Genomic DNA, 12006 nt, shown 5'->3' on the forward strand with positions numbered 1-12006 from the left:
TGCCAGGTTCAGTACCCAACACCACCATAAACCAGAACTGAGCAGTTGCTCTGGTGACTCTGTTACTCTATCCTCTTTGTATCCCTTGTTAAAAATAAATATTTTTAGAGATAAATAATATTAACATGATACTTTTGTCCTTCCCCCTTCCCCAGAGGAACAAAGGAACAGTATCATCAACTCCAGTTTAGAATCTGTCACCTCGTCAAATACCAACAGCATCCTTAATTCCAGCAGCAGCTTACAGCCCAACATGAACTCCAGTGACCCAGACCTGGATGTGCTCAAACCTACTCGGCCCAACTCACTGTAAGTGCAGTGTCTGGTTACCTGCCAGCTAGGTCCTTGGTTGGTTGTTCCACCCAGAAATTTCTTGCTGCCCCCCTCTGACTTTGAACATCATCTTATAAACCCAGTTTAAGCATCTTCCAAGTTTAAACTCGGAGCTTGGCTAGTATGTTGTGTTTTTTTGTTTTGTTTTATTTTGTTAAGCATCATCTCTAAGGGGAACCATTATTTTTAATATACTGCTTCTTGGCCTTGGTGATGTTTGGATTAACCATCCCGCTGAGATATATTTGGTGATGGCCTTTTCCTATGCTGGATATTGGGCATGAAAAGCAATTTCTTTTAGTTTACAAACATCCCAGGTGCTATAATAGTCTAGTAGATGAGTAGCCACATCTGCTTCATTCGTGTTGTTTTAGTCTCCCTTCTCCCAACTATGCTGAGAATGTTCACTGTTCCCTCTGTGCCTACTTCCAGGAAGACGTGTCCCTCATACCCCTTTGAGTTTGCAGAAACCTTAGCATAACTGTAATTCTCATATCAGAGACTATGAAAGAGAAGGATCTTTGTTGTTTCATTTGTGGGTATTGAGCTCCCATTGCTGAGACAGGCAGTTTTAAGACTGGTGTCTAATCCTCCACAGAAACTAGATTTACTCTGCTAGGGCCAGAAAGTTTTCCTCTGTGATTTCATCCCACATTGCTTAGCATGCTTCTTCAGACCACTCCATAAATCTTGTCAACTGGAGCCTTCACAGAAAGAATGTGAGGCCATGACCAGAACAGCTGGACTCTCAGGCTACAGTTGTATAACACTAAGGAAAAGCAGAATTGACTTTGTCTTTCTCTAGTGAAAATAGTTTGAGGCTTATTCGAAGATTGTCTTCAGGCAGGGCATTTGTTTTGCTTGGTAAGACACAACAATATCCCAGCCGTCTCCATACCGTGGTTCATGCTCATGCCCTATCATTCTTGTCCTTAAACTATAAATCAGCAAGAGTTCTGCCTTAGGAAAGACTAAAGGATATTAAGATTCTGCTGGGGCAGAGAGGATGACTCTATAATGGACTTGAGAGATAACTGCAATGACAACTATTGTTTGGAGAAAAAGATGATCTCTTTTTTCAGTTGCTACCTAGGTTGAATCCTTCCTTGATAGTCAGTACTCTAATATGTTGAGTTCTTTATCTGTTACTTATTATTTGGTAAATAATATATTTATTCACCAAGAAGTAGACTAGGGCCTCAAGTTTAAAGTAATTAAACTTGTGTAGCTAATAAACAGTAGGTCCCTTCAGATTCTCTGTGATTGGACTGACCTTTGAAGGCTCCCTTCCCTGCTCTCTGGCTTTCTCTGACACTACCAGACCTGCTTTCCTCGGCTTTACAGAGGTTCTCATTTCTTTTTCCAATTTCTTTACATCCCTGTACCTCACAGCTGCTGAAGTTAATTTGCTGCTCAGCATGAACAAAGTTGACTTTCTAACTCAGGTTGCTTAACATCCCTTGATTTTACCCAGAAGTGCCAACTAATGGTCTTTAGTCTTTGTTTTAAGGTACTGGTAGCATGGAGTCCCCTGAGTCACCATGAGTACAGTGTGTCCAAAGCAGTGGTGTGGCTGCAAACTAGAGGGCAGCAGGGGTGACTTCTGAACAGGTTTTAGTGGAGAAAACCTTGGATTTTCTGTTTTTCAACCATCTAGATGTTTTTGTTTTTTCCTATAAATACAGGAGTACAGAGCTGGTGAGATAACTCACAGGGAAAAACACTTCCTTCTTCTGCATGTGGCCCAGGTTCTGGTCCCTTCACCCCACAGCACCAGGGGAAGCTTCAGTGCTGTGGTCAGTCTTATCAGTCTCTTCCCCTCCCCGCACCCCCCCCCCCGAAAAAGTCTCCCTGGAGCAATGAAACCCTAATAATAGCAAATCCCAGCAATGATGCTGAGGTCCACCTTGCCTACTTTATGCCACCCTGGGGAGTGTAGATCTGAGGACTTTTCCAGGGCAGGTAGGGGTGCTAGGAATAGTGCTATTGACCTTGAAGGAATGGAGGTAGTATTCTGGGTGTGTTTTCAGTGAGACTGCTGTCTTTCCTTACTAAGTGAATTTCTAATTGATAAGTTTGAGTCTTGAGCTCAGGAAGGCTGTTTTGGAGATAGAGGATCCCAGTGCTGACAACAGAACATGCCACAGCCCAGAGTGGGAATCAGGTTAATACCCACCAGGGACTCTGCATCAGGTTCACCAACTATTTCTTAAGACAGTGAGCTACTGTTCCTCAGTCTGTACCTCCCCAGTTTTTCCTGCTTACAATTTGCCTGGGCATACCATGGACAGAAGAAACTAGGCTGTCCTGGAAAATAGAAGCCACAGTACTTGCCCTGAGTAAATTAATTCCGAGAAGTCTGTCAGCACACTGTGCCATGATGATTGGGACTCCATTGCACCCACCCAAGACCACTTGGATCTCAGTCTCAACTCTGAACCCTTTCATCCCCTTCATCAGTGTTCATTTGGAAATGTACAAAGATCCTTGAATGGGAACACTTAATGACACAGACAAAAACAAAAAACAGTTAGGGGTGGGGGACTACCATTAGCTTGACTTTGAATTGGACATAAGGTGGAAAGCTAGTCACCAGGAAACTGTCTGTTCTTTTTATTTCATTCTTCTTTTTTTTTTTCCCCTCTCATTATTTTCATGACTGGAATGATCATCATGACCATGTAACAGTCATAATGAAAGAAACTTGTTTGTGACTCAGCTCACATTGCCACTTCAGTTAATACATTTTGCTGTCTCACTGGTACATTTTTTTTTCCTAATTCTGCAAGGAGATCAGGCTTACTTGTTGTATGGGTATAGGGGCAAAGCCAACCACAAATTAGAGATGCCATCATTTTAGCTGTGTCAGGGTAGGGCTCCTGAGTTAAAGTCTTTGGCACATCCTCAGCTAGAGTAAAATGACCATCTCTCTGAGAATCAAAGGACAGTTGGTAGATCAGGACCAATGTCCAGCTTCTCTAATATTGTCACTAAGTATTGCTTTTATTTTGAGCCCATACCAATGCTGAAATATCTTTGTAGTCTGACTAAGGAGGAAAGACAATGGTACATAGCAATACTAACTAGTTTACAGTTCATACATGCAGTTAAAGTTCAACAACTATTAACTGATGAATATGTACTACTCAAGAACAGTCAGGATTAGAGAAAGGTAGAACTGAAAAAATGTGAAGTGAGTATTTGGTACTACTGCTGTATGAAAGACACTATTATTGGAATGAAAAGTTAGTGTCAGGAGGTGGTATGGTGGATATAGATTTGGACTCTTAAACAAGAGGTTCCCAGGGTTGCATGTGCCAGAATAATACTTTAGTTCTTTATCCTCTCCTCTCTTCCCTTTTCTCTCCCTTACTCTCTTCTCTCCTATCCTCTGTCTCATTAATGGATGAATATTTTAAGCAGAAAATGAAAAGTTAAGCCATAAACTAGGAGAAAACATTTGAAAAATATGTTCTTTTTTTTTTTTTCTTCCTCCAGGGTTATTGCTGGGCTCGGTGCCTGCACCATGAATCCACCGCTCCTGGAGGCCATTTTGTCCCCCTTTTTGTTGCCCTAGTTGTTGCAGCCTCGTTGCGGTTATTATTGCCATTGTTGATGTTGCTTTGTTGTTGGATAGGACAGAGAGAAATGGAGAGAGGAGGGGAAGACAGAGAGAGAGGGGGAGAGAAAGATAGACACCTGCAGACCTGCTTCACCGCCCGTGAAGCGACTCCTCTGCAGGTGGGGGGCCGGGGGCTCAAACCGGGATCCTTAAGCCGGTCCCTGCGCTTTGCGCCACGTGCGCTTAACCCACTGCGCCACCACCTGACCCCCGAAAAATATGTTTTTAATAAATGACCAAGATCCAAAACATTCAAGGATTCAAAATATAAAAAAATAAATAAATGACCCAATTGAAAACTCTGACCTCCCAGCAAAGGAGACATACAAATAGCACAAAAGTAGGCGAAATGATGCCCAACATTTTATGTAATTAGTTACTTACACAGCAATACAATAAGGTATAAATATACTTACAAGGAAGTCAGGCAGTAAGTAGCACAGAGGGTTAAGCGCACATGGTGTGAAGTGCAAGGACCAGTGTAAGGATCCCGATTCTATCCCCCAGCTCCCCACCTGGAGGAGTGTCGCTTCACAAGCAGTGAAGCAAGTCTGCAAGTGTTTATCGTTCTCTCCCCCTCTGTCTTCCCCTTCTCTCTCCATTTCTCTCTGTCCTGTGTAACAATGACGACATCAATAACAATAAAAACAATAATAGCTATAACAACAATAAAAAACAAGGGCAACAAAAGGGAAAATAAATAAAAAATTACATATGTATGTATATATATATTTACATTAGAATGACTGAAATCCCAAACACTGGCACTAAATACTAGTAAGAATGTGGAGCAACAGGAATTCTCAAGTGTTTCTGATCAAGATATAAAGTAGGATGAGCACGTCAAAATAAAATATGGCTTATTTAAAAAGCATTTTATTTATTTAAGGAGAGAGATACAGAGAAAGACCAGAGCACTGTTCAACTCTGCCTTATGGTGATAGCTAGGAATTGAGCCTGAAACTTCAGAACCTAAAGCATGAAAGTCTTTTGCAGAACTATTATGTTACCTCCCTAGCCCCAAAATGTGGCATTTTTTTAAATTGAGCTAAACAAAGCCATATGATACAACGTAGTAATCGCACTCCAAATGAGTTTAAAAATTTTACACCCACACAAAAGCCTGTCACAAATGTTTGTAGTAACTTTATAAGTATCTTAAGTTTAGGAACAACTAATATAAGATCCTGGTCAGTAAATAGGTAAACAAACTATAGTATATCCAGATAATGGAGTATTATTCAATGATAAAAGTAATGAGCTATCATGTCAGGGAAACCGTGGCTGAAACATAAACACATATTGTTAAATATCAGAAGCCAGTCTGAAAAGACTACAATATACTAACTGTTGAGTGTTCAGGAAAAGGCAAAACTATAGAGTCAGTAAGATGAGTCTTTCCAGGAGTCCTGGGTAGAAGGCAAGAAGAATAAATGCTTAGAAAAATTGATATTTTAGGGTAATGAAGCTTTTCTGTATTATGCTGGAATGATAGATATAAGACTATGCACTTGTCAAAACTCATAAAACCCAGAGATCTTAGAGCATGAATCCAATTGTAAACTGTGCACTGCAGTTAAAGATAACACCAATATTGGTTCATTAGTTAGAAAAATATGCCAGACTAATGAAAGATACTACTAATAGGAGAAGGTGGGAATGGGGAGAAGTATATAGAAATTCTGTTATTTTGCCCACAATTGATGCAATACTAAAATTTCTTTGAGAAAGTAGGTCTATTAATACTTCTTACTCTTTTACTTATTTTTTTTTTTATTTAAGAAAGGATAAATTAACAAAACCATAGGGTAGGAGGGGTACAACTCCACACAATTCCCACAACCCAATCTCCATATCCCATCCCCTCCCCTGATAGCTTTCCCATTCTCTATCCCTCTGGGAGCATGGACCCAGGGTCTTTGTAGGTTGCAGAAGGTGGAAGGTCTGGCTTCTGTAATTGCTTCCCCGCTGAACATGGACGTTGACTGGTCGGTCCATACTCCCAGTCTGCCTCTCTCTTTCCCTAGTAGGATGGGTCTCTGGGGAAGCAGAGCTCCAGGACACATTGGTGGGGTCTTCAGTCCAGGGAAGCTTGGCCGGCATCCTGATGACATCTGGAACCTGGTGACTGAAAAGAGAGTTAACATACAAAGCCAAACAAATTGTTGAGCAATCATGGACCTAAAGCTTGGAATAGTGGAGAGAAGTGTTAGGGGATACTCACTGCAAACTCTAGTGTACTTCTGCTTTCAGGTATATATTTTGCAGTAGTTTATGGATACGTGTGAACATATGCTCTCTCTCATAGAAACTGGTATATATCTAGGTTTTGGGACTTTGTTAGAAAGTGAACCACCTGAGATGGAATCAGAGTATACTATGAAAGGAAAGGTCTCACCCGAGTAATTGAAGCTGAAGGGTTGTCACTCCACACGTGAAGTCTCTGGACACAGTCTGAAGTAAAGCATGTTGAGGTGGCCATCATTGTGTTGATTAGGTTGCGATCAGCAGATGCAACATTATTTGATATGGATTGGGAGAGGCATACGGGAAAGTGGGCCCTATCCAAGGGTTTCAGGACTGGGGGAAGTAGAGGCACTATAGTGGAGATGTGAGGTTCCTGCTGTCTTAGGGTTCAAAAAGACAATTGATAGTTAATGTTATCATCACATTATTTGGTAATTGGGTTAACTTTGAAAAGTTCTTTTGTTAGGGTTTGCTGTACAGTATCCAGTATCTTGTATATAGCTATGCTATTGGTTGCTTCTGATCCACTTGGTCTAGGCTTTTGAGAGAGTCCGCATATCAAATACACAGCCTATATATTAAAAAGACTCAGTCTGTGTTTTAAAAAACTTTGAGACATACAATTAATTTTCCCCCTCTCATATTAATTAACTAGTGATTTATATGACTACATTTTACTAGGAGTGTACATAAACACCATTCCCACCACCGAAAGACTGTGACCCATCCCTCCCACCCACTCCCACCCCCCACTGGCCCAGGAAGCTGCATGTCTACCCCTCACCACAGGGTTTTTACTCTGGGGCCCTACTTACAATTTGGTCAGGTCCTGCTTTTAGTTTCCCTTTCAGATCTTCTTCCTCAACTTCCCTTGATGAGTGGGATCATCCCATACTCATCTTTATCTTTCTGACTTAGCTCACTTAACATAATTCCTTCTAGCTCTGTCCAAGATGGGTCAGAGAAGGTGGGTTCATTGTTCTTGATAGCTGCATAGTATTCCATTGTGTATATATACCACAGCTTTCTCAGCCACTCATCTGTTGTTGGGCACCTGGGTTGCTTCCAGGTTTTAGCTATTATGAATTGTGCTGCTGTGAACATAGGAGTACACACATCTTTTTGGTTGGGTGTTATGGAGTCCTTGGGGTATATCCCGGGAGAGGAATTACTGGATCATATGGAAGGTCCATGTCTAGCCTTGTGAGAGTTTTCCAGACTGCTCTCCACAGAGGCTGTACCAATTTACATTCCCACCAGCAATGCAAGAGGGTTCCTCTGTCCCCACAACCTCTCCAGCATTTGTTGCTGCTGTCCTTTTTGATTTATGCCATTCTTACAGGAGTGAGGTGGTATCTTACTCTTTTAAATATTTATTTACTTACTATCTTAGAGAAGAGGGAGGAGAAAATACACACACACCATGGCACTGCTCAGTTGAGGCATAAGGTGGTTCAAGCTATTCAACCCAGCACCTCTGGAGCCTCAGACAAACAAATACTGTGCTCTAATAGGATGAACTATCTCCTCAGCTCAGTTACTTTTATTTTGTCACCAGGGTTATCAGGAGTGTTCCAGACATTCACAACTCCATCACTTCTTTTTGTGTGTTTGTTTAGATGGTGTGGAGGGGGGGTGAGTGGGGTGGGAGAAACTGAAGCACCACTCATGAAGCTTTCTCCCCTACAGTCACTTTCATATGCTTGCTGGGACTCTAACCCAGGTTTCATATGGTAATGTTGAATTCTACCAGGTGAGTCATTTCTTCACCCCTTATAATTTAAAATCTAGATTTTGGGGGTTTTTTTTCCAAAAAGTTAGGTGATTTGGCCACACTAAACCCACAAGTTACTGATAATAGCTTTTGCTCTTCTATCCCTATGTTCTTACAGCTGACCTGTTTGTTTCACTCTTTTCTATCTCCTGCCTTGATGCTTAGTATAATAAGTAAGACCATAGAATCTTTGCAATTCCTTCATTAAGATGTGGAGTCCTTGAATCTAGCTTCATCTGGCCTTACATTTTCCCATCTGGTCTTCTTGGAATGTAGTCACAATATTAAAAATAAAGGAATTATGGGGTTTGGGCAGTGGCGCAGTGGGTTAAGCGCGTGTGGTGCAAAGCACAAGGACCGGCGTAAGGATACAGGTTCGAGCACACGGCTCCCCACCTGCAGGGGAGTCACTTCTCGGGTGGTGAAGCAGGTCTGCAGGTGTCTATTTTTCTCTCCCCCTCTCTGTCTTCCCCTCCTCTCTCCATTTCTCTCTGTCCTATCGAACAACAAACAACGTCAACAATGGCAATAATAATAACTACAACGAGGCTACAACAACAAGGGCAACAAAAGGGGGGGAAATGGCCTCCAGGAGCGGTGGCTTCATGGTGCAGGCACCAAGCCCAGCAATAACGCTGGAGGGAAAAATAAATAAATAAATAAGTAAAGGAATTCCAGGCTAGCCTCTTTGAGGATGGGACCTTTGGAGAGAGAAACTCGACTCTTTCAGCCAAGCCTAGCATCCAGACCATAGCAATCAGCTGAATGCCACCCTGTTGGTATGGGGCAGGGGCAGACTAGCAAGAAAAAGTCAACCCCTGATTGAAAAATAAAATATTATAGTTGTTTTAAGTCATTGAGATGGGTTGCTTTATTCAGCAGTAGTTAACTGCTCTAAGGCTTTTGAGTTTGTGACTTCAGGGTTCTAATAGCAGCCTTGGGCTGGAGCTGGGCTACTTGGATAAGATAGAAAGGTATGAAAATTTCTTCCTAGTTAGTGGTAACCTAGAGGCTAGCCTCTCCTTCTTCACAATCTTCTTTGTTCTGGTGGTGAGAATTGTACCCCTCTTATCCTATGGTCTTGTCAGTGTTTCCATTTTATAAATAAATATATTTTAAAAGGGGGGGGCTTGGGCAGTGGCAGGCTTGAGTGCATACATTATAATGAGCAAGAGCTGAGTTCAGGTCCCCTTTCCCCACCTGCGGGGGGGCGGGGCACTTCACAAGTGGTGAAACAGCACTATAGGTGTCTCTCTTTCTGTCTTCATCTCTATCTTCCCTTCTCAATTTCTCTCTGTATCTAGTAAAGAAATAAAGTATTGAACAATATTATTTTGGAGCTACTCTTTATGTTCCCTCAGCTTTATTGTATAATTTTCATTTTAGTGTGTAATTTTCAGTGAGGAGAAACTTCTATAGAAACAGGTACTGCCCCACCTGGAGTAGACACGCCTGTTCCTGAAAATTTTGGAAACCTTCAGCTCTCACAGTGCACTCAATGAGTTGTGTGTTTAACTGTTACTTATTGAAACCAAATGAATCACAAAATGAATAATATGCATTAGACAAGTGATAATTGCTGGCATGTTTTTTTTTTAAAGTAAATTTACCATCTAAGTGCTATTTCATGCTAAGTGCTACACCCAAACTAGCAGCTATGATTTTACTACAATGATCTTTATTTGTCATTCTTTGGAATGCAGGGGTTTGAAAGAGGAAGTTTTCCTTTGTGGTTAGATCAGTTTTCTGTGAAGGAGGATCTTTTCTGTGAGGTTCAGCAGTCTGTTTCTTACCCACTTCCAGGCAGAAAAGGTCTCTTCATCATTCTTCACTTGAAAGTTTGATGTCACCCCTTACCTTGGGAAATACCTTGAGAAACACAGTCATTTTCACAAAGAAATACCCTGGGAAATAGTTACTTTTCACATTTACCTTTAAAAAAATCATGGTTTACAAGGCAGTTGTTGACATGTAGATACAGTTTCTTACCTCCCTATGATAGATGCCTGCACACCACTTTCACCACCAACCCAAGTTACACTGTCCGGCATAGGATACCCAACACCCCCCCTTCACATCCCCCCATCCAGAGCCCTTTGCTTTGCTACAGTATGCCCCACCCAGTTAAAGCTTCACCCTGTTTCCCTTTTCATGACTGCTGCTTCTTTTTAAATTTTTTATTTATAAAAAGGAAATATTGACTAAACTGTAGGATAAGAGGGTTACAACTCCACACAGTTCCCACCACCAAAACACTGTATCCCATCCCCTTCCCTGATAGCTTTCTTATTCTTTAACCCTCTGTGAGTTATGGACCCAAGGTCATTGTGGGATGCAGAAGGTGGAAGGTCTGGCTTCTGTAATCGCTTCCCTGATGAACGTGGGCATTGACAGGTCGATCCATACTCCCAGCCAGTCTCTGTCTTTCCCTGGTAGGGAAGGGCTCTAGAGAAGCAGAGCTCCAGGACACATTGGTGGAGTTGTCTGTCCAGGGAAGTCTGGTCATCATGCCTGCTTATTAAATAACACTTAATGGCACAGCAGGTAGCACAGCAGGTTATGGGCACATGGCGTGAAGCGCAAGGACCAGCTTAAGGATCCTGGTTTGAGCCCTTGGCTCCCCACCTGCAGGGGAGTTGCTTCACAGGAGGTGAAGGAGGTCTGCAGGTGTCTTTCTCTCCCCCTTTGTCTTCCCCTCCTCTTTACATTTCTCTCTGTCCTATCCAACAACTACAACAATAAAACAAAAGGGAATAAATAATTTTTTAAATTATTTTAAAAAATAACACTTATATTCATCCTTCTGGCATATCTCACTTAACATGGTTCCTTCAAGTTTCATCCAAGATACGGAAGAGTCCTCACAATTCCCACAGTGCCTCCCACCTGTTCTTTCTTGGTTACTTCTTGGATAAGCTCAAAATCAGTCGATGACGCCTCAGATTCCTAGGGCTGCCACAACTCCAAGTAACCAGGCCACATGCCTTTGACATTTTCAGAGACAACCACTGGTCTGACCCATATGTATTTAAATATTTTTATTTGATACTATTAGTTTGTTACAAGTTTGTAAGATTACAATGTATAATTCCATACCACACCCACCACCAAGCTTCTATATTCCCACCCTCCTACCTCCCAAAGTTAACCACCATAGTTCTCACAGGTTTGCTTGCTTCTGTTTAGTGTTTGTTTGTTTGTTTGTTTGTTTTTACAAGTTCATGTAGATCAGATCTATAGATTCCACACAGGAGTGAAACCATCTGGTAGTTGTCTTTCATCTCTTTACTTATTTTGCTAAGCATAATCACCTCCACTTCCATCCACTTTGTCCTGATACAAGAGATCCTGATACGAGCTAACATCTAAAAATTATAGTCGTAGTGCATAAGGGTGATGGACTGTGACAAAAATAAAATCAGGATTTATTTTGTTGTGGAACTCTCAAGGCCACATGTCTGTCATCACTGCCATTCTGATTGCCCTTACAGTGATAACAGTGCTGAGACCAAAGAGTATGTTTCCCATTGGCCTTCGAGATCAGTTACAACTGATGTGGCTGGTGCTGCTAAGAGTTTGCTTCTCAGAGGACCCTATAAGCTTACTAATTAGAACTTTCCAGTTCCCTAAAAAAGTCAAACAGCTGCTTTTCAACTGCATGCCTTTTGATCATAAATTAACTGTTGTATGCTTTACATTGGGTAGTTCTCCCCCGCCAAGAGAATTGGATCAGTCCAGTTAGTTTCACGGGCCCACTTGGCCCCGCCCGAAGGAACCCGGAGAGGGTTCCTGAGTTCGAGGGTTCCTGAGTTCGAGAGTTTGGGAGTTGGACTGTTGCAGACTTAGAGAGAGTGCTTGCGCCGCCGCAAAGAGATAGCAGAGTTCTGTTTGGTGATTAGTTTGGTTTAGTTTATGAATCGTTGTTCCTGAATAAAGAAATACAGCTTCCCTGCCCAGCCGTTGTCTCCGCGTCTCTGTTACCCACCCGTGAAGCTAGCCTGGCCAGCAAGAGCCTTCCGAATTTTAACAA

The 12006-nt window shown here is 41.9% G+C and overlaps 1 protein-coding gene across 7 annotated transcripts in view; it reads left to right on the forward strand.

The window, feature by feature from the left end:
* Positions 1-12006, forward strand: part of ARHGAP26 (Rho GTPase activating protein 26) — a 567323-nt gene that overhangs the window by 464789 nt on the left and 90528 nt on the right. For all 7 annotated transcript variants that reach the window (XM_060180212.1, XM_060180211.1, XM_007518998.3 and 4 more), the window contains exon 20: positions 156-309. In XM_060180212.1, the coding sequence (XP_060036195.1) occupies positions 156-309 (154 nt within the window). The remainder of the gene's footprint in view (positions 1-155; positions 310-12006) is intronic.

This window comes from Erinaceus europaeus, chromosome 2 (assembly GCF_950295315.1).
Source record: "Erinaceus europaeus chromosome 2, mEriEur2.1, whole genome shotgun sequence".
Taxonomy (NCBI): Eukaryota; Metazoa; Chordata; class Mammalia; order Eulipotyphla; family Erinaceidae; genus Erinaceus; species Erinaceus europaeus.